Source organism: Polyodon spathula, chromosome 18 (genome assembly GCF_017654505.1).
Source record: "Polyodon spathula isolate WHYD16114869_AA chromosome 18, ASM1765450v1, whole genome shotgun sequence".
In the NCBI taxonomy this organism is placed as follows: domain Eukaryota; kingdom Metazoa; phylum Chordata; class Actinopteri; order Acipenseriformes; family Polyodontidae; genus Polyodon; species Polyodon spathula.
Genome location: NC_054551.1, coordinates 29753583 through 29777798, shown reverse-complemented (window position 1 = coordinate 29777798; position 24216 = coordinate 29753583). Strand labels below are relative to the sequence as shown.

At 36.9% G+C, this 24216-nt stretch overlaps 1 protein-coding gene across 2 annotated transcripts in view; it reads right to left on the bottom strand.

Annotated features, from left to right (window-relative positions):
- Positions 1-2751: 2751 nt before the first annotated feature.
- Positions 2752-24216, bottom strand: part of LOC121330462 (adenylate kinase isoenzyme 5-like) — a 36350-nt gene continuing 14885 nt past the window's right edge. For both annotated transcript variants that reach the window (XM_041276994.1, XM_041276995.1), the window contains 8 exons: positions 19033-19123; positions 14752-14819; positions 9448-9487; positions 9226-9261; positions 5959-6122; positions 4574-4690; positions 3836-4027; positions 2752-3370 (listed from right to left, as the gene is read on the bottom strand). In XM_041276994.1, coding sequence (XP_041132928.1) covers positions 3302-3370; positions 3836-4027; positions 4574-4690; positions 5959-6122; positions 9226-9261; positions 9448-9487; positions 14752-14819; positions 19033-19123 — 777 coding nt within the window. In that variant the 3' untranslated portion in view covers positions 2752-3301. The remainder of the gene's footprint in view (positions 3371-3835; positions 4028-4573; positions 4691-5958; positions 6123-9225; positions 9262-9447; positions 9488-14751; positions 14820-19032; positions 19124-24216) is intronic.

The following is a 24216-nucleotide window of genomic DNA, read 5'->3' as shown; positions in this document are numbered from 1 at the left end:
ACCACTAACACTTTAATTTAAAACATTTTGAATCCTTTGTCACTGTAAGGTTTAAGCAAAACTTAGAAAGGCTAAATGAATGCACACTGCACAACTCGCCACTAAGAGCTGATGTGTCCTGTTTTAAATAGAGAAGCTCTGAACGGTTCATATTTCATTTGTTAGATTTCTTTGTCTTGTCTGGATGTACAGGACAGTAACTCACAAGGCAGTAGGAATTTTTTTTAATGTGTGTATTTTGACCAATTGTTTTTGTAACTATTTCTTACAGATTTTATGTAGATTTGGTGTTTATATAAAATTCCAAGATTAAAACAAAGCTTGTTAAAGCAGACCATACTTTGTTAAATGTGTTAGTTTTACATAGTGGGGAGAGTTGTTAAACTGGTTGGAAGGTAAAGGTCACCTAAAGGTGACACGATCAGTTAATACTTCTCTTGCTGAAATGGAGTACTTAAGAGACACCCACAGCTGCTGCTAATTTAAACAGGCAAAAGTGCTTTCCACATGGCTTGCAAGAATTTGGGTTTTCAATTCCCATATCCTTGAGTGCAATGAAGGAGAGGTGCCTGACATTTCCAAGTTCTACACCAGTAAAGGAAGCCTGACTTATCAAGCAGACTCCACAGGGGATTGTGTACCAGACTTTTGGTCAGATGAAAATGCCACCTACTATTGTGATTTGATTCTATTGGAGCAAAGCCATTTTTTTTTTTTTTTTAATTAAAGGTTGCCATAACTGGTATTACTGTTATGTGCAAAACATAATACAAATGAAAAACACAATGTGAAATCAATATTAAGAAATCTTAAAGTGTAGATAAGGCAAAGGGTAAGGTGATTGTTTAAAACTAAAGCCATTCTGTTTGTGGTGTAATTGGTGAAGGGAGTGTGACTGACAGCGGTGGTGTTGGAGGTACTGTTCTTGCAGACTATGGCAAGGAGGGGGAGGATCCTCAGACAGGAATGAGAAACTGGTTCTGTGAAAATTTAGGATTTGGTCATTAGGAGGCTGGAATGGCTCCTTCACCTGATTCTCTTATACACATGAGCTTCACAGGCTTTGCAACACACATGCAGGATAGTAGAAATTTTACTGATTAGGAGAGGGGTCGGTATTAAAAAAAAAAAAAGGGTGCCTGTATTCATGTGGTATGACTAGGTGGGGAAGATACTTATCTGTGTTGATAATGACAATTGTGGAAGGAAATTCTAGTGTACTGGTATGTTTGGATGTAACAAATAAAGAGTGCTTCAAGAGTAGACATTTTATTTTTTTTTAAATCTGCAACAATAAATATGAAATGCTTAATAGTTACCATTCAGGCTGATAAGCAATGCATCTGCAAAGTAGTACATGCAAACAAAAGGTGTATGTTTTCTAATAAACCTACAGAATTACAAATTGGGAATCAAGACACATGGCTATTGGTATGGAGATCTGGTTTCTCTCTTTATATCTCTGCTTGTCACAATGATGAGCAAGAGGCTTATATCGCTGCAGCATGCTCCATGGGCTGCATCCAGGGAATACCTGGGAATACTCAGCTGGCACAGCAGTCTGGTTCTGTTAGAGATACCATCCTTCAGACAGGAAAGCACACCCAGGGTCTGTCAGCTTTACATGATGGTACAAATTGCACACACCTTAGTGAAGAACAAGATTACAGTACCAACCGATGTGCCCTTCCAAAACAGCCTTGCACAGTATAAGGAGGCATTTGCAAATAACCCTGTGTGTTAATAAATACTCTAAGGGATCTGAACAGTGCAACTTGTTTGCACATATAAAAGTACTAACCCAAAGGTTGATTGACACAACTTTTTAAATGGGTATTTTTCAATCAGTAACGGGTTCCCTTTTCAACATGACTGCTAAAAGTGCTACATTAGCAATTGTGTTGTTAATGTAGCCATTCTAAATACTTTAGTATGACTTGTAAGTTTCTACTGTATAAAGTCTAGATTTTGTCAGTAATAATGTGAGCGAAGGGGGGTAGTTTAGGGACCTTTCTGAACATACTTGTTCAAATCACTTGCTTGGGTCTCTAGTAACACTGTCACACTCCTTTCCCTGGTAATGGTTTCCTGTCAATGGAAACTACTACTTCACACCACTTGCATTCAGTTTACCAAAAAAATAAAAACTTAATGTATAATTATTTACAGTAAGTTTTTTTTAATAGGTTGGAGGTGGATGGTGAATACAGTACTGTGAAAAAGCATTTGCCCCGTCTGATTTTATGCATTTTTTGAACAAATAACACAAAATTGATATTTATTTATTAAAGAAAGTTATGCAACACCCAATGCCTCCGTGTGAAAAAGTAATCGTCCCCTTAGACTCAGTAATTGGTTATGCCACCTTTAGCAGCAATAACTGCAACCAAACACTTCCTGTAGTTATTGATCAGTCTCTCACAGCGCTGTGGAGGAATTCTGGCCCACTCCTTCATGCAGAACTGTTTCAGCTTGGTGACATTGAGAGTTTTCAAGCATAAACAGCTTGTTTCAGGTCCTACTAAAACATTTCAATGGGGTTTAGGTCTGGACTTTGACTAGGCCTTTCCAAAACTTTAAATTTCTTGTTCTTCAACCATTCTGATGTAGACTTACTTGTGTGTTTCGTATCATTGCGCTGTGCTGCTTCAGGAATTTCTTTTGATCGTGGCATGATGTGCCTCTAGAACCTGTGTGCTGACAACTTAAATCTGATGGTAAGGGTCAAATTCAGTCAGATTTATATTGGGCTTGGCTGGCCCAAATCAGGCCTGATTGTTAACCAAAGTATTCAAACAGCTGACCCTAATTATCCCTTTAATTGGGCTGAGTTAACTAGGGTGGCTATAACTTTTTCACACCTGTGTTTGATTACCTTGCACACCAAACAAATGAAAGCGGCACCAAACTTTGGTGTCATTTTTTCTGTCAGACTCCCTCTATAGACTGCTACAACCCACAATAAGATCTGACCAAATTCAATGTGAAAAATGTGCAAAAATGCAGAAAACCAGACAGGGAGAAAATACTTTTTCACGGTACTGCATATGTGAAAGCTATGGTCAGTTTACACTTCTGAATTTTGCAACACAATGGTGTAATACATTTTGTTTTTTAATTATTGTTAGAACATTTACGAACAGTTTCCAAGATGTGAACTCAGCATGCATTACTACCAAAGGTTGTCCCAGGCTTCTGCTGATACAATGTTAAGCGCTGCTGTGACTTGTGGGGTGCATGTGTACCTGGAGCGGCTTGAAAAAACAGTTCATTGAAGGGATGGCGTGATCCCCAGGCTGCTTCAGAAAACTGAATTTATCGCTGTGCACACCTGCAGGAAGACTTCAGCAGGAGTTTTTTCTGCATTTATCTGTAAAAGTACACATTCAAGTCAATTTAAATTGAATAATACAGAAAAAAGTTATACATTCTCTGTGAATCGCTTATTCAAACTGGTAAACAAAACAATAGCCTTAAACTCATAATGAAATGGAGTATCGCAGGGGAAAAAAAAGTTATTCCATTGGCAAGTTTTTACCTAAACTGCATGAGGAATGCACTCTTATGCTTATCAGTACATTAACTAACGTCACATTATTAGTGTAAGCGTCACATTGTAACTGCGGTGTATATTTTGGTATAATTTTAAATCTATTTAGATCTACTTGCACAGGCCCACATAAATGTGATGTATTGCCAGTTTAGTCTCTTAGACAGAAGGAGCTTTAAACTTTGCAACCTGTTGCACAGTAGCGAAGTCCCTCATACAGCCGTAAGGAATGAACACCGTGGAGCTTGCTATGCATAAAGGAGAGGGTATAGAACGTGAACTCACCGTGTGTGACAGTCTCCTGTTCTCGTAGTAGGTCACGACGGTCTCTATAGTTTGGCGGAAGGTGTCCACCCTCTTGCGGATGGTGTCCCTGCAGCTGTCAGTGCTTGGGCTGGCTTGGTACCTCCGCTGCAGGCGCTTAGTCATCGTCTCTGTGGAACAGTCCATGAAAAGCACCAGGCTTGGCTCTGCTATCTGCAGGAGGTTAATAGGAAAGCAAATGAGCAAGCCAGCCAGTGTTAGAAGTCTATCCGGGGCAAAATGTATTGACATATTTCAGATTGCTAATGCTTTCTTCTCATCTATGGAGTCATGGGATCCCCTTTCCTATTCCAGTCCCTGATAATGAAGGCTGCCTGTTCCCATTGTGAGACACAGGGGCCCTGCTACTGTAATGATTCCAGATTATTTATTACATTCTGTTTTGGAAGGGCAAGGGCTTCTTTCCCCACATCATTAGAAACTGAGGAACAGTTACGTGACTTCAATATGTAATATAAGACAGACATCGTCTGTTCCAGCCTTCTAATCCTTGCCATGTTTAATCAGATAAGGCACAAGGATGAGTTGCTGTGACTATAATACCGGCAGATGGTGTGCTCATGCACTGCTGCAAACTTGTATCCAATCCAGCGGTAGACTTATGGCTCTTGAAAGAATACAGGGGTATTGGCATTACAGCCAACCAATGATTTCTATAGCTACTGAGTTCTGCGTTTTCTAAATTTCTTCAGTGCACACCTTCATTTCGAATTCTTCTCCCTGTCTCACATCTCGCGGGAAACCATCGATCAGAAACCCCTTTGTGCTGTCCAAACTGGCAGCCATGGCTTCTTTCACCAGCTCCAGCACTATCTCCTGGACAAGGGAACGACAAAGCAACATCTGTACGATCTCCACTTTGGGAAGCTTTCGAAATGCTGACAAAGAAGAGAAGTGTTTTTTTTTTTTTTTTTTTTATTATTTACGAAACAAAGATTCACCCATTACCACCTAGTGAATAGAGTTTGCTGTAACATACAGACACAAACACCATAACCTGATGTGATATCTCAGGCTAAAATAAACATTGATCATCGAAAACATTCAATCAAGTAAAATGGTATAGGTGTATACAAATACATTAATTGCTTTATTATTCTTGCCTACCTACCTAGTTCTTCTTATTCTCTGTGGGTGATCAGTTTTGTCCTTGCTGTGGTTGTCTGCATCAATTATAATTGCTCTTTTTCTTTTTAATGCCTTCCAGTGTAATGTGTTACAGAACTGGGACATAAAGTAATTAACCTACAAAAGTTGGCAATTGTTGGATTTTAACCAGGGACCTTGATATCGCCAGCACATCATCCTGTCATTTCAAGACTGATACACTCCACATGATCTGAACAATTTACTGGCACAGGGAGCTGGTAACATATCCCCCCTGCCAGACAAATAATTTCTCAGGCACCACCTCATGGTATCCTGCACCTGCTCTATCTGTACATACACTGCAGAACCAACATCCTGTGTCACGAGCGGTGGTTGGGCTGACCTTTTGTTCCAGAGTCTGGGGAACAACATTCCCGTAAGCAAACTGCAAAGCTGTGCTACCTATTACCTCCACTCTGAATGTTCTCAGCAAGGAGGCACAATGAAGCAGCAGACATGTCCACACAATAATTTATGATGCAATGCAACGATATGCAATCTACCAGTCAGGTCTGTTCAATTATATCATTTCCCCAGTGACTGGGAACTGTCAAGCAACAGGGAAGCAGGAGGCTTCTACAATAACAAAGAAATATAGGGCAAACATATCAACTATAAATAAATCACATTTAAGGTGTAATTAGCAGACACATGCATGTTTAGTAATAGCTTTTTTGAATAATGTAACTTATTTAACAGCTATTTATAGTACACAAACTGTCAAGAATTGAGCTTCAGAGGAAACATTAGTCTTTTAAACAACAGTACATTCATCTCACCGAGAAAATATCTTACGAGTGTTGAGATTGAGAACCAAAGACCTGACTGATGGAGGGCTTAAATCCCAGTTGAAATGCTGATTCTTTGTGTGGCTTGACCACCTGCATCTTGGCTGAAAGGTGAATGAATGTATGAATGTTTGCACGTTTGTTTACCATGGATACAAGCTCCCCGCGCTCCAGGACGTCCTTGATGAACCTGCTCCTCTCCGTGTCGGAGAGCAGCTCACTGCGGAGGAGATCTCCAGTGGACAGGTGAGTGAAACCGTACTTCTCCTCTATCTTTTCACACTGCGTTCCTTTCCCAGAGCCAGGCCCACCTTTTCATCAGAGAAGAGAAAACACTGAGCCGTCAACTCAAGAGACAAATCAAATTATACAGGAAGAGGAACACTGAAAGCTGATAGGTGGCAAGTGAATAGTGGCGAGAGAGCACTGTTTCCATGTATATTTTAACTGGCAGGTATGGCTTGAGCTAAATCATTTTGGAGGATGCGTGCTCCAGCCTCCGTTCCCCAAGTGGGGGGGGGGGGGGGGGGGGGTGGCGAGCAGTGAGCTGAGGATACAGATAATAATTGGGCACACTAAATTGGGGAGAAAACTTGGGTAAAAAATTGGAGTTGACAATTTGTAAAAAAAAAAAAATCAAATATTCTCAGGGACATCTGCATGAACAACAACAGAGCTCAAAAAGCTCAAGGCTATATCATTTTTTTAAGCAAATAGGGGTAAGGCATGCAATAAAATGCTTCACATGATCCAAGCCTAAGAACTGGCTAAATGTAAGTGGATTATGCCTGAGTCACTTACCATCTGTTTTCCATTAACAATAGAGTGCTTTCATTCTACATGCATGATAAAGTCAGTAATCATATTACATTCGCATTTGTGCTTTATATTTTTTAAATGAGATGGGTTTATTGGATTGGACATAATAATAATAATAATAACAATAATACATTTTATTTATAAAGTACCTTTCCAATCCCAAAGCGCTTAACATAGTTGATGAAAGACAAGATAACAGGACAAGGCAAGATAACACAGTATAATAAAAACAAATAAATACATTCAACAAAGTAAGAGACAGAGTCAGCACAGCTCCTTGAAAGCTAATTTAAAAAGATGTGTTTTTTAGGTGGGTTTTAAAAACCTCAACAGTATCTGAGTCTCTTCTGGAGCTGGGTAGTGCACTCCAGAGATAAGGAGCTGCACTACAGAAGGCTCTATCGCCCACGGACGTAGCTTGGTAATAGGTGGTTGAAGACCGGAGAGTGCGGACAGGAAAGTAGACATGAAGCACGTCTCGCAGGTATCCCGGAGTAGAGCCATGGAGCGTCTTGTACGTGAGGAGCAGGATCTTAACGTCAATCCTGAATCGTATTGGCAGCCAGTGTAGTTTAAAAAGCGCAGGTGTAATATGTTCCCGAGATGCTGTATGGGTTAAAACACGGGTGGCAGAATTCTATGCATATTGCAACTTGTTTATAACTCTCGTACAGACTCCAGATAAAAGCGCATTACAATAATCAAGCCTAGAAGTAATAAAAGCGTGAATCAGTTTTTCAGCATCAGAGAAAGATACACGGGGCCTTATCCATGCAATATTGCGGAGATGGAAAAAGGACACCCTATTGACATTTTTAATAAGGGCTTCGAAGGTCAAAGAAGAATAGAAAATAATGCCTGATCATAGTGATATGAATCTCTTTAAAGCGATCCGACTATGAATAAAAATAGGTTAAAGCTAGACCTAAATAAAATTAGATAATGCTTCTCAGTTGGGCTATTTTGGTTAAATAATTCCTAAATAAATGAATGAAATCCCAGTATTGCAATCATTTCAATTAGCAGACAGCAGCTAGAACTTCAAATGTGTTTGTAGGTACAGCGCTGTTTAACCAGCCAGCCTCCTTCATAACTAACCTCATAATACTGGGGAATGTGGTAGCAGGGGTTAATTAGGCTTTTGTAAAAAAAATTTAAAAAATAAAAATATCGCTATGTTGACAAAATTCTGAAGATAGTGAGTTTCTTGACTCAAACATCAAAAACTAAAAATGTTTAGGACTCCCTCCTGCAAGAGCTAGGAATAGTCAAGTGAAACAACAGGAGTGTTTCATATTCCTCAGGGACCACCTCAGCATGACAGGAGACCAGCTTGCTGCAGCAAACCAAGGATAAAAAAAATAATCACAGAAAATCATGAAATGGATTAGAGTTCCATTTAATAATCTTCAAAGAAGTTAATGGATTTTTGGAGCATTTAGATCTCGATGCTGACCAGCAATTTCATGTTTAGTAGTGTGTAAACACAAGAATTACAGTTACCGCTTCATACAGCAGTATAGTGTTTGCTTACACATATCGTTACTCTGAAATTCACCCCACACGAGTATCTATGCACACAAGCAGTTCCAGAGATTTTAATATTGTCTCACATTAGGGGTCATTTCTATGTGCAGGCACTTCCACAATATCCTTGTCACTGGATAAAATCCAGTACAATTCAATACAGGTTTCCATGTTTTTATATAAAATATGAGGACAATGGACAAAAGCACAGGGCACATTTTTTGAAAGTAATAAAACAATTGTAACGGTATAAAAACAACCAGTTTAACTATTGTTGTTCTAAATTGATATGCTTATTCTATTCCAATTTTCTTTGCACTGTTTCAGTATTCTAGACCTAATGGTTAGACCACTGCTCGACCATATGATGACACCAAAGAAGGGTATTATCTGACGTGTTTATGGTAGATATTGTCTTTTTATAAAGCTGACAAACTAATACAGCCTGGAGATGTAAGCTTAGCCTTTTGCACACTCAGCACAGTTGTCTGCATGGAATCTCTCCTTGCCACAACTCCCTTTCCCAGATGGAGGACTAATGCATCAACTGTAGCATTACTTTAAACCATAAGCGACTAACACAGTGCCGTTCCTGCACACCACAATGTCACAGAGGACAGGCTGCTAGCTGAGATACTGTGCAGCACCATACTTTTGATTTGCCTCTTTTAATGCACCAGTTTCCTGAGCAGCTGTTGGAGAAATATAGAGACTAAATTAACCCTATTGATGCCTGTATTACCAGCTTCTAGAAATCACATTGCTTCCGTCAGCATCGTGACAGGCAGGTACATCTCTGTTGGTTTCAATTAAAAAATGTCTCAAGGGTGGATTCAATCAAAATATGAAGACCTGTGTTAGTTCTGTTCTATAGCGCTATCCAATCAAACTTCCAGACACAGGAGGGCTAACCTCAGTTTAAATTAGCTTAATTTACCACGTGAAAAATGTCATCTTTAAGGACATATAATAGTACTGTACTCTTCTAATGTGTTTCATAATGTTTTAAATCCATAGACCAGTACTTTAAGTTTTCATTGGTAATATGTTTATATGCATTGTACTTACCAAGCACAAAGATTATCTTTAATTTCTTCAGTTCCTCTGTAAAAATATAAAACGTTAGGACAGTATATTTGTTGTTGTTTTTTATTTCCTGAAATGAGTATGCATGTTTTTTTTTAAAACACTTCTATAATTTACTGATACACAAACCATACACTTCCCCTATTCCATTAGAAAACAATTGTGCAAGATACATTTTGTAGAAAAAAAAAAACATAAACTCACCATCCAGGTTAAAATCTCCATATATTGTCTGATCTTCAGCCTGTCAAACATGAAAGACAGCCATGTTCAAGTCAAATAAAAATGTTGTTTTAAAGTTTTTAAATAAAAAGTTTTTTGTTTTCCATAACCTTTGCCATATAATTTTATATGTTTTTTACAAACTATACTTGAACTGTAACCCTTTGCTGCCCAGTGTCCAATATACTTGAAATTGAGAATATAGGCATTAAATACAGTAGGTAGGGGAATATACCCAGGGCAGTAAAGGGTTAAAAGCAGTACCAACACTCCTGTGTTGCAGGACCGCACCTGAGCCGCACACTTTTTCTCCCCAAAGAAGACTATTTGTTGTCAGTGAGGTCACTAACACAAGGTTTTGTGTGAATTATGTTATATTACTGTGTGATTTAAACACATTTATTAGGGTTATTGATATTACTGAATCACTCTTTGTATTATATATATAAATATTTACAAACATTGCAGCCGACTGTATTTTATATAACACTGCTAGCAGGCTTGATTATACCCTGGGCAGCTCCAATCATTTTCAGCACTTGAGCTGGTCATCAAGATCTTTTATTACAATGTGATTGACACTCATAACTATTTAGCTAGGTCTCTTGAGTGATACCAGTATTAGATACTATGAGTATATTAAATTTAATTAAATTGATAGGGGATTGGTTGAGATTGCTAGACACAGTAATGATGTTTCGTGCCATTCAATAAAGCACAGTAAGGTACTGATTACTTTAAATAAACAGCTTAATAAAGGTTTGATGTCAGTGGGGATGGCTGGTTCCTTTGTAGGTTGTCAAATATCTTTTACACAGTCATGACCTGAAATCAAAGCCAACAAAAAGGCTGTTAAACAGACATCCTGAAGATCTGTTTGCCCAATCCGTTTAAAATAAAGACAAACAGGGTTTGGACCGTAGTTCATTCACAATGTTTATCTTTATACTGTATATGTACTCACAATGTATATCTTTATACTGTATATGTACTCACAATGTCTATCTTTATATTGTATATGCTACTAAACCAACCAGCAACATTTATATCTACATTATTAGTATATTAAGGGATGTAGAAAAGATATATGAGATGGAAATATTTTTTTTACTATTTTATTTTTTGCAAATCAAAACCGCAAATACTTATTGCCCTTAAGGAGATGCAACGATGTAAGGCCTGTTAATGTACTGAGCATCAGAAGAAACTTATTGCTTATATTTGAGCATCAAAAGAAACTTATCATTTATATCTGGATAAAATTCACTAGATGTCAAATAACAAAAATAACAAACTCTGTTTTAGAGCAGGTGCAGTGACTTTTTATTGTGCTGATTAACAATTGACATCACGAAGATGCTGCAAAATGATCTGTCGATCTTGGGCAGGTGTTGTGACTCTTGGTCTCACAGTTCGTGGCCTGTCACTGACAGAGTGTGTCTGGTTTTACTGTTTCGCTAGGTTTGAAACTGCTGGCTGTGAATGCACCCAAGACGGCGAGCCACAGTATGCTGCCCTAGTCCAGCCTCCAACATGGCAATTGCACGAAGGCGCTGCTCTCTTGACAGATGTGGCACATTGTTTTTTTTTTCTGTGATTTTCTTTATTGCTTTTATTCAAGCTTGCAATTCAACAGCTGAAATCACTCCATATCCAGTGTACAATCAACTGTCTCACTAATTAGGTGATTAAGTGCATATGCTTCAGTCATAGTCACTCAAGCATGTCATGGTCAAGAATTAATGATCAAGTGATTAAAAAGAAACCAAAAACATTTCAGCAATGTCCATCATTTATATACCGTATTTTTTTTAAATAAATGTGTTAGAATAATAATAATAATAATAATAATAATAATAATAATAATAATAATAATAATAATAATAATAATAATAATAATATCTTTATTTTTATATAGCGCCTTTCATAGTAGACCACCATCACAAAGCGCTTTACAGAGGTAGGCTGTGAACTGTGCATTATATGCAGAGTCACTTACAGTAGTTTCTTTTGATGCTAGGTATATATTTAAATTTACAGTGATATAAAGTGTTTTTGCGTTTTCAACAAAAGGTATATTTTTAGGCATTATGCAGCCTAAAAGGTTTTAAGAAATTCTGATTCCACATGTAGTGCAGCGCAATTCAATGTGCAATGCTGTAGGACAGACAGACAGATATACAAACAGACATACTGCAGAGACAGACACAGAGATAGATAACTGATATATCAACAGTATGTATAGTTAGCTCCATTACCCTGGTCATATTCTAATGCTGAATCTACAGTTACAGGAGTGTTTGATATTTTGTCAGTAATATCATAGTGCAACGTGAGGCCCCTTTAAGTGAAACCTTTTCTATCCTCATTTTCTCATTCTGAAGAGGTTTCCATTTTAAGTTCACGCTGAGGGAGTTTTATTAAAATGAGGTAGACTAAACCAAGAGCTAAATCCCACTAGCATCTACGACCTTTCAGTGACAGAGAATTTCTCATGAGTTCCAATCATCACAGAAGCGCTCACTGTTGACTGCAACAGTTTTTAGAAGAGGTCAATTCTACCTACTCACAGTAAGAGGCCTCTTTTTTCAACTTGTTTTTTATTTATTACCAGTTGTGGAGCTCAGTGGTGCATAGCAGCCATTGTCATGCTGGTGAAAACGGAATGTTTTCCACTATAGTGAACAAACGACTGATGAATTTAACAGAGGAACTATACATTTACTGGTATTACAGTCATATATTTTACCAGCGTGGAACACAGGAAGTGGAGCATAAAATGCCCAGAGGGATGTGGGGAGTGGAGGGTTTAAAAAATCAGTCAATGGCTAGGAATGGTTTTACATTAAAAGTCAGTACCCTCAATCCCCAGCTAGCACTGCCTTAAAGAGCACATGCCAACCCAGCACAGCTTTTTACTCTTGACCTGAGGCCAACCATAAAGAACTACAAGGTAATATGTGTCCCTTTCATGCCTGAAAAATTTACTAAAAATGGTATTTAAGTTTTTCGTGTACATTATGTATATTCGCTCACAGGTTTGTGGCAAGGGATAACGGTATGCCATTTTAGCACATACTCTTCCATATTTAATAGAAAAATAATGCTGAATTATTTTTGAATAGAAAAAAAAAAAAAAAAAGATTTGTTTTTGCCATGACGCTGCAGTCTTATTCACTGACAGGCATGCTAATTCTTTAGGAACTCGACTCTCAAGACAAGACAAGACAAACAAGACAATATTAACTGTGAGGTCTAACCTAACTGTCTGTGCTGCATACATGGGGAAAACAGTATTCGTTCTTAGTCCCGTGGTTTCACATTAACCCTTTAAGGACCGGGATCATACTGAAGTGGGCATCGAGGACCACGATTGTGTAAATGCAAATAAAAAAGCACTTTGTTTTGATGACTTGCAGGGCAACCGTACTTTGAAGTACAGACTTGAAACACATATCATAGGATAGGTGAGGAACCGATGTTCATTTCCTGATTTTTGTTTTTTTTGTGTTTGACGTCACTAAGAGGGGCACTTAGTGTCTAAAGGGCGGAGACAAGACATCACAGGAACTTGTTTAGAGCTAATAAAAAGAAAAAGGGGAAACACTGTGACTCTGATATATTTGACTTAGAATTATATTAGAACATTTATTCTGTTTTTTATATATATATATATATATATATATATATATATATATATATATATATATATATATATATAATATATAATATATATCAGATTGGAATGAATAACTACTATTTTATTTATAAATATTTATTGTGAGAAAATAATCAAAAGCAGTATCCATTATTGCTTATAAAGACCCTGAGAATAAATGTGTACTATGTCATTGCAATCACTCAGGTGAAACAGTGTCTTGTAATTTGCCCAAACATCAATATTTTTCAACAAAACTTTCATTAAGTTCTCTTGGGTCACAGAATAATACATTGTTATACCTGTATTTCTAAGCAGAATACATTAAAAACATACTTTTAAAAAATAAATAAATAATTGAAAAAAAATCAAAAAGTTTGTATGGTTTCTGAAGTACTTTGCAATGTCCCCAGATTAAATGTTTATAGGAAGAGAGTCAACTACAGCCAAAAAATGCCTGGTCCTGGGGGAGCATCCCACTGAAAACTGCTTGGTCCTGAAAGGGTTAAATAGATACTGCAGAAATATCCATCTCTCTGTTGTTCTTTTCCCTTTCATCTTCAACAGTCTGGGGTCCTGCATATTAGTAGGGCAAACACCAAATGTGAGAAAGACGAATGAAGATAAGCTGGCTCTGAAATCATCCACCACTGTGAAGAATAGCTGAAGGACAGACATCTCAAAACCAACAGTGTACATTAAACAAGAGGATTTTCACCTGCTATAAAAATAGGGTGGGGTGACAAAAGGACAAATATATTATAATAAGTCTCTAAGCATATTTAAATGTAAATGTTATAATTTCTCATTAATTTATAACAAATTGCCTTCTGCCTAGAAAGCCATTAGCTCATCTCAAAGCTCAAATCAAGTATCAAAGTATATGGATATCTGGAACCTATTGCCAAGATGTCTTGAGCATAATATAAAAAGCACACCAACCTGCAATAGCTGCATTGCCATATTTTATAAAGGGTGGATTCAACTCAAATGTACTCGACACATACTTTATGACCCTGTTCTATGGCGATGGCCATGCACTGAACATGGAAAAGCATAAAGAAAACACAACAGCAGCTTTACATTTTAAAACACATTTATACCGTGCCTCTGAATGTTTCCATAGAGCAAGGGACGCTGCACTTTAGATTAAAACCACGCAACAGCAATTGTTATGTTTGCATACAACTGTATTCAACTTGTACAACTTAATTACTTTCACTTAATGGGGTTATTACTTATTTATGCCTCTGCTTCTGTCCTGAAACCATGTGTTGTGTATTATCAAGCAACAATGCGGATGTCAATTAAGGCGGTTTTGCTTGACTGCTTCAGTTCAATACAATACAATACAAATACAGTCATAGTGCAGCCCCATTGTTAAGCAGATGTTACAGACCTCTGTGACCAGAACGCCCGCCACACACACTAACAGGATTACATTCAATATTTATACACACCGCAAATATGTATTAGTTGCAGTGCTGATGTCTGCAGCTTTGTTTGCCTTCAACTGAGTTTCACAAATTAGCTATAGACAGCGAGAATAAAACGGCAGTAACTTATGAAAACTATCCAAGAGAGAGGGAGCTGTAGGGAAATCAAATAACAAAGAAGAATGTCATTACCTGTTCTTCAAAGTCTGAGCCCGTGTCTGCAGAATCTACAAGCAGACTCAGGTCAAGCTCACTGGGGCCTGCAGTAAAAAACAGTATTGCATGTTCATTAAGTATCTGGAAAACGACAAAGCGCTGTGTAATTAAATATGTTAACGCAACATTATTCAGCAGGTGTCATTCAACTTCATGAAGCAAAATTAGTTAGTTCTATAGGGTGATGCAAAACTTTTGGCCATAGCTGTATGTTACAATGTTTTCAATATTTCATGCATGAATGTGCTAAAGGCTGTTACTGATTCACTTCCTAGGTCAGTTCACTTTAGTGCTGTCTTCAAGTTTAGGATTAGAATTGAAGTCTCCAGATTTTGGAGATTGTAAAGAATTTCTAGTAGTAGTCGCCTGTATTCGTACCCTTCATTTCTGTGTTATCTGTTACTGGTATATTATGTGTGTTGTTAAAAACATCTTGGTTAAAATTAGCCTAGATTTCAAAGCAAGCATCTAAATAATGTATCTCAAAGCCTCTGTGATTGAAGCGGCCCCCAGATCTCTTCCCTCATTGTTTTCCAATAAATAAAATCCAGATAAAACCCAGAATCACTTTGTTTAATGAAAAAAGAACTATTTAATAATATAATATAAAAAAGGCTTCATATCACCTAGCGACCTGAGGCAAGCTCTTTGTTGAGAATGTATTTAAAGCATTTACATAATAATAATTATTAATATTATTAATAATTATAAACAATCCTACCTAGACGCTGACATGGCTGTACAGTATATATAAAAAGCATTTCACTTATACAGTACAGTAGAACTTTAATCACATTTCAACTGCCTCTCTTCAAGCATTTTCAATCACTAATGCACTTTAAAACACAATCCATCAAGCCATTGAGCTATTAAAAAGTGGTCTTGTTTATAAGGAGAATACATAATGGGCAGACCAGACTTTCCACCACTTGTGAACAAAGGCCTGTATGCTCAGGGCTCTGCCACTCCATTGTTAACATCAGGCTGTCCATCCCCGTGGTGGAGAATATTACTGTGCCCCATTATGCACCTTCCATATATGACACACTTAAAGTTTTTGTACTTTCTACACATGACTTTTTTTTCTTCACAAAGGTCATTGTTCTTTATTACGCTGTTGAATAACATAGCTCTCAGTTTGCTCTACAGAAGTATTTGTGAGATTTGCAATTTTGTAACATGAAGTCAGGCAGATCCTGCAGTACAGGGTCATTACAAAACCCATGACAAGAAAAGCTCTAACCTTTTACTGCACTTACTGGAGTTCATCAATGGTCATATTTCAAAAAGTTAAAAAAAGGACTTCACTATATTTTACATTTTGACAAATAAATCTGTAATAGTAACTGTACTAGTTTTCCCCATCACTGAGATTATTTTTTTATTTCATTAAACATTAAAGTTACTGCATTAACAACTTGACAATAAAACACAGTAATAACACTGAACAAACAAACACAGCAAGGCAAAGATGGGGAGAACTGACATACACAAGAGAGCAAGATTCAGCATTAGGGTGTATTAATGAATTAAATGGTGCTGAATGATTCACATCAGCAAAGCAGTTCTAAAGCAACAGAGTTCCATCACCAATATGGAACGTCACTAAAGGATGCACTACCACCTATGTGGTTGTGTTGCTAATGGCAACCACCATTAACCACCACTGATGGTAAAACTGATTAAGAAAAACATCACCACCATCCTACAAACCCTCTTTTGAAAAATACATTACTCTGCTGGTTATGAAACTCATTCCCCATGTGCAATCACTCGTAACACTTTTCTGAGCCGAGTACAGAATGACCAAAATGATGTACTGCAGAATGACTCAAACCGCACACCAGTGAACTGGTTCAATGTTTTTCAGACAAAGCAAGTCAAAATAGCCTTTCCCAGCTCCCTAAACTGGCTGATCTCACCAAATCTTGTAGAACCACAAAAACTGCCGCTTCATTTTGATACACTTTTGACACAGAGTCAAGAGATGTCAGGTGACCATCATGGAGTCAGTAGCAGTGTGTAAACTCTATTGTACACTTCATACCTAATGAATGCACACTGGCACTTTAATTCATGTATTTTCTCCCCGATGTCTTTTGGTTTTTGTCTGTTGTACATTTTTTAAATGTGCTGAAAATGCAAACCGCTTGTTATTATGCTGCCAATTATGTCACTATTGTGTTTGTTAAAAGCATGATGGCACAATATGCAATGACATGACTCTAAAGCCTCATTATCACTGTATAAATTTTACAAACAAGCATCCTTATATTTATCTTCTATAAGAATCACATGGATCCCTGTATCTCTACTATGTGTTGATATTACTCTCTCTACTACACACCAAAGTCTTCTGAAACACATAGAGTCAAAGTTAAAAAAGGTAAACAATATAGGATATCAGGAAGTGACAGGAAGTGTTTAATGCTGTAATTGCTTGAGATCTGATGGGAAGTCATACAACCACTTGAACTTTGTGCTTGTTTTTTTTAGTAAAGAATTCTAATACACTCCCTGCCATCTATTATTCTCTATGTACAGCGCCGACATTGTCTGAGGAAACTTCGGAAATGACATTATGTCATGACATGTCACACTGAGTGGGATATTACCTGACAAGATAAATAGGCTTTACTATGGTTTTCCTTTGAAGGACTGGAATTAGAATTGGAATTGATTCAAATGGAATTGGAACTGGAATTAGAACTGATTCAAATGGAATTGGAACTGGAATTAGAACTGATTCAAATGGAATTGGAACTGGAATTAGAATTGATTCAAATGGATTTGGAACTGGAATTAGAATTGATTCAAATGGAATTGGAACTGGAATAGAATGGATTCAAATGGAATTGGAACTGGAATTAGAATGGATTCAAATGGAATTGGAATTGGAATTAGAATGGATTCAAATGGAATTGGAATTGGAAATAGAATTGATTCAAAGGAACCCAACCCTGACTGTATACTACACTTGAACTAACTTGAAATTGGAAATCTGGTTGCATATAGTATGTATGTTCTGGTAAATTCTTTAAGGTAATTTAAGTTCTGTGATTTAAATGGAAATTATTTGGATAAACCCTTTGTCACAGATAACTTCTACAATAAACGGTTAACTAAGAATCGGTGAGTCTATCCTTGTTAAATGTAATTACAGTCACAGAGAAGTGAAGGTTTAAAAGCTAAACTCGCTCAATTTCAATTTCTGTTCATTGGTGAACATTATGGCTCTTGATGCAAATGAAGCAGTTATAACCACTGCTATTGTGGGAATCAAACAACAGCAGGGGAGCATTTATTAAGAATTACAATGTTCAACAACAGCAAATGCAAAGCAGGGATATTTGTTCAGGAAGATTGACTCAGTGGTATAATGACCCCGTACTTATACAGGTGTGTAAGAAGAAGGGTATAGAAATGACACCTTTAACAACACAGCAATTTAATTAAAATACAATACCAACTGGCAACTATATAATATAAATCCTACTGAGACAAAAAAACTGAATGTGAGGACTACATTAATGCTGTAATATAAAACGATATAACGATATAGATACAAATATATGTTTAATTCAGAGATTTAGCTCATTGTACTTCAGATTTGCCTGGCCTCAGGACTGATTTAAATTGACTGTTTTCACCCTCTGACTCCTCTTTCACACTCCTCTCACAGGGTTGTCTTATTACACAAACCGTTTGGTCTCCCGCATTCATATACTGAAAAGTGAAGTATTGTTAGGATGCTGGTGGTTTTACTAAACAGTACATTATTTTGAAAAAGACAACACATAACTAAACGAGGTACATTTCCTGCTATCACATTACAAAATCATAGAGACCGAACTAAAAGTACAAGACAAGTCAAGCATAACTCTGACTTCCAGAGCGTTGTCTTTGAGAGAACAAACTAGAAAACAACTCCGACAGTACACTGAAGCTCTGATTGCACCAGGCTCATTAATGCCAATGAAGATGCCACTTGACATATCTGATGTGACTCAAACCTTCTTCTGCACAGTAGGGGACTGAATTTATTTTAATTAACATGCACACCTTCTGATCTACAGCATGCTATTCAAACATTTTGCTTAACAATAGAAGGCTTGGACACACTGTACACCAAGGAATCCAGGTGTTCATTAAGAATCAAGCCATGCCTAATTATTCAGCTACTTCCTGAATCGACTTGCCTTACAAGACTTGATTGTTACAAGGCTTTTACAGCAAATCCATGTTATTCATGCCTACCTGCCACAGGTTCTTTGGTGGGAAACAGCTTGTTGTCAACGGTTACGCTTATATCATAGAATACTTCTTCTTCATCTCTGTCAGCATCTAGCTGTGAAAAAAATGAGTCACAGAGTTACGTCTCTTCAATGCAGATCTTTTGTTTACTTTTAGAATTGAGTTTACCACAGGCTTAGAGTTCTAAAACTTTTCAAATGCATTGGTATAAAGCTGCATTCATGAAAACGGTCACTTTGTGTGCACTGTGCAGTTCAGAGTCCCCCAGGGTCTCCCCAGCTGGTTCACATTGTACACCCTCATTTTCACTGGGACTGACTCTGAATTTCTTCAGCATATACTGCAAGGTATCTGAAGAATGTGAAGACGCAAGCTGTTTTTGTAAACCTTATAGCAAAATGGTCCAACAAAACACCTTGCATTAAAAAAACAAAACGAAACAAAAAAATCAACAGCTCTTAGGTTTCAGAATCACACTAACTGTTTTCCAGATGGTTTAATCTGGGACAACTGGACACATAAACAAATATTCTGAATAATCTGTGTTTGGTCAGTGGAGAGTTAACTGTCATACTGCATTCAGCTACAGTAGGACATTAAGAATGTTAAATGGCAAGGAAGGATTACAGACCCGTACAGCCCTTTCTTTACTGATGTAGATTTAATAGACACATCCTAATTAAAATACAGTGGTGACATCATTAATATTGAACATTAGATTATATATTATTACACAAAAAACATTTGGTATTCAGTACAGCAGGAAATAACAGTTACAGGCATACCCAGTGGTTTGTTTATCAGAATAGTATTTCAGGTTGATACAAGTTATAGGTTGACAAAACCCATCATTACAGATCACTGATGCTGATAAGGGTGGTACTATATGGGTTAACAGGATAACATGATCATAATCAAGACATGAAGAGAATATTGCTAAATAACATGTTAATGTTTTTACAGTACTGCATCAAAAAATAAAACACAATGTATTTCAGTATTAAAACAAAAGCATTCCATACTGGCCAAGATTACACCTTTTCTCTTATTCATCCCTAACAGCCAACAATCTTCCTTTTTGAATTGTGCGTCCTTTCCAAACCCTAACCCTAACCCTTTCCATATTATGGTATATAATGAGTGATAAGCCGGACCCACCAACCTATCTTTTGAGAATTTCCTTTTCTAAATGACACATTAGTCCTATTTGCAAAACATTAAGGGCTGTTTCAAGGAATTTTTTTAAGGATGTTTTTAAAAACAAAGAAAAAAAAAAAATCTTAAATATTCAATCAAACTTGCAGTTTATAGAGGGTTTTAGAGAAGGTTTATTCTTTTATTGTCAATTTTCAAAGCACTGTTAAACCTAAGAGAATGTTTATATGGTAATCGCTCCTTAAAAGTCCTTACATAGTGTGGATAGGGTAGCATAAATCACGAATTTGTCAATGTTACCCTGTGTACAGATGTCATCCTTCTGCACAGAATACTAGAGCACAAGTTAAAAATCATAGCATTTCCTGGGTACAAAAATGTTTTTTGTGATTAATACTACGTTAAAAGGTTTTGTGTAGGGTGGCTTTTGTTGTATTAAAAGAAAACGTTTTGCACAGTTTGAGCAGCCAGAACCAGTAAGATTATCTTACATACCCAAACTGCACAAGATGAATCTCTTATCCCATACAAGACACCCTACCCACAATGTACTAACTTACATAACAATACCATATTTGTTCGGTTTTAATTGGATTGTTAAACTCATAATTGTAAAGGTACTGAATTGTGAAGGGACAATACTGGGTATAAAACAGGAAATAAGCAAGGTCAGGAGAATTGCTGGGGTTTCCTTGACAACCAACAATTACAAACGGCTACCTTGCAATCTGGTGTACTAGCTGAGAGAAGCAGCCCTTTCCCCTTCAAGGCAGGCTTGCACTTTGAATGCCAGAAGATACAATCTGTCAGACTAATTAAGCTGCTGCAGCTATGTCATATTAAGGAGATCAATAACTTGATTTATGGAGGGTACAGCTACTGAGCCCTCAACCATCTCTACTCATTAAAGTATACCTGGCTAGCTGATTAAAGCATTCATTGCAATTAAGAAGCTACTTACAGTGACTATGAAATACAATGCAGACAAGATCATCACTTGTGAAATGACATTTTAAATGTGGTTTTTGATGACTCACAATTAGGTTTAACTTGGCATTTGAAGGCACAGAAATGGTTTACTTCAGCAAAAGTGCTTTTCATTGGGACACAAAAATGTTTAATGTATTAACAAAGCAGATTCAGCACAGACAGTTACAGTATAAGTATTAAAATAACAAAATACAAATAAATGAATAAAAAAGTTTGCATGGTAATTTTGCAGATGCTTTCCCCATGGTTATACTAACCATTTAACATTGTTTACCATGGTCTCACTATACTTGGCTATGCTTTTCCTAAGTTAACTCTTAGAAGGGATATACAATTACATATATATTATTTAACAGTGCTTTGATCATCGTAAAATACAGAAAGATTCATGTTACTGTTGTTGAACAGTCAATGTTTGCATAGAAGAGCATATGCACTGATAGAAGCAATATACACAGAACCTAATTTCATTTCTTCCAGATTCTTTATGACTTGGACAGCAATTGTATTTTACAAAGAGGTCTCCCATTTCACCACTGACATTCTAATAAATGGACTATCTTCACCCTAGCGTTAATATTGAACAAATTCAATTATAAAAGCAATCCACACATCATTGATGTGGGTGTTTTCCCATTACTTTAGCATGAGGGTACTTTGACAAAATGTTTGAAAGGGAACACTATTAGAAACAATGTTCACTTGGTGTAATGTCTGCCCAATAAAAAGGTCTCACTGTCCTTTTGTAAACATTTCCTTAGTAAAAACAAAAGATCCCCCTCTTAATACTGTTTAACCATTTCCCTTACAACTTATGATGTCCATAGCAATCAATAATAAAGCTCCTTTACCTCCCACTCCTCTGTATTAATGATTTGCGACAACAAAGTCTAAAGCTGATAAGAAAAAATACCAGTATACACCTAAAATACGAATGACAGTAAATGCTGAATAAAACATAAACCTTCAAAGAAAAAGTCGGACTGTTAGGTGAAGGTAATTGTGGGGGTGCAGAAGGAATGCTCACACTGGAGCTGCCTGTGCTGAATCTGCTTTGTTAATAAATTCAGCATTTCAGTCTCCAGCACTGTTGACTCAGGACTTATTCACAAGCATTTCTACTACAAATCTACTACAAAAAAACACAAAAAAACACCAAAATTGGGACTTCTTAGTCAATAGGGGCTATGTAAAGTACTCATAGCATTGATTTAGTTTACTGTTCTCTGCAACCTAATTCTGAAAATAATACATTTGAGCGGCCCTTACTCATTAAGAAACCCCATTACCAACGACTCACAACAAGACCTGAAGTTCATATTAGCTCTGTAAGGAAAGGTAGGGTCTCTATTGCAACATGTGTTAAGGTTTTGCTATTAATGCCCAGTATTTAAAGTGATCTGTGTAAGAATTCTGCACCACCACACTCCAGTAGCTTTCCAGTGGAGTTTTACCCTCACGAGTTTTACCCTCATATATATACATATATATATTATATATATATATAATATATAATATATATATATATATATATATATATATATATATATATATAAAAACTCTCAGGTTCCATCCGTAAGGATGAGAATGTTCATAGTTTTTGTACTTTAATACAAAACGTACAGTTTAATGGAATTATTATTTTTGAATGTTTTACCACCAATGGGTTGAGGCAAAATTTAAGGAAATTTTCCATATCCGGCTTTTTGTTAGAAAATATGGGTGTATGCTTCCTTTAACAAAGAAACAGGAAAGGGCTTTTGTAGACAACCAAGTCTGGACCTCTGGGTTATTTCAATGTCTTCAATTGCCTACACCTTACATTTTCTCTTGAATTAAATTACACAATAGCGACTGATGCAGAAGTTATTACCTGACAGTAGAAAGGCCAGGGCTGACAGTTAAAAGGCCAGGGCTGACAGTAGAAAGGCCAGGGCTGACAGTTAAAAGGCCAGGGCTGACAGTTAAAAGGCCAGGGCTGACAGTAGAAAGGCCAGGGCTGACAGTAGAAAGGCCAGGGCTGACAGTTAAAAGGCCAGGGCTGACAGTAGAAAGGCCAGGGCTGACAGTAAAAAGGCCAGGGCTGACAGTAGAAAGGCCAGGGCTGACAGTAGAAAGGCCAGGGCTGACAATTAAAAGGCCAGGGCTGACAGTAGAAAGGCCAGGGCTGACAGTTAAAAGGCCAGGGCATTTTACAAAAGAGAAGCTCAGTTATTTGGACTGGGTTGCTTAGGCCGCTTTGATGTCACCAGCAGAAGAAACATTTCTAAATACATCCTCAAGCTGTGTTATAGCTCAGAAAGCTTAGTTTAAAAAAAAATAGCTTTTCTGCTAAAATGGTGTTTTAGGTTTTATAAGTAAAACTGTACTGAACTCCACAGGAGCAATCCTGGGCAGCCCCATCCACAGTGTCCCAGCTGAAAATGTTTTAAGATTACTTCAATACATTTTACAGCACTAACAAAGACTGAGAAGTGAATACATTAATGCTTTCAAGACCCATAGTAGGTCATTTAATTATTGTGCTTTTGAAACTGCAGGAAGGAATTATGTGGTTTGAGCCAATTCCAGTTTAATCTATGTTAGACCAACATAAGCACTAAAATACTCTGCAGTCACAAATGGCACTTCAATGGCTCTCTAGAATATGAACTTCTCTTTGAAATCTATTATGACATCAGGAATCAATGACATTATAGCTACACTAATCATCTATATAAAGAAATACAAAAGAGTAATGGCAGGAATTGAAGTCTTATGCCATTAGTGCTCTAAATGGAAAAGCAATTTACTGTTTAAAAAGGGCATTCTATTAAATGACATCACATATAAAAAAATAAATAATTACTTCTGAACTGGTTTAAAAAACAAACAAACAGTCACTGTCACTTAAAAATACCTGAGGTCCAAATGACTGCTAATAACAAAAGTAGGAGGGTTAAACCTCTTTCAAGCCTTGAGGTAATTTAAATAAAGCAGTCAGTCTTAATATCGTAAATATTATTAGTATTAACAGAATTCATTAAGCCAACATCTAATAAC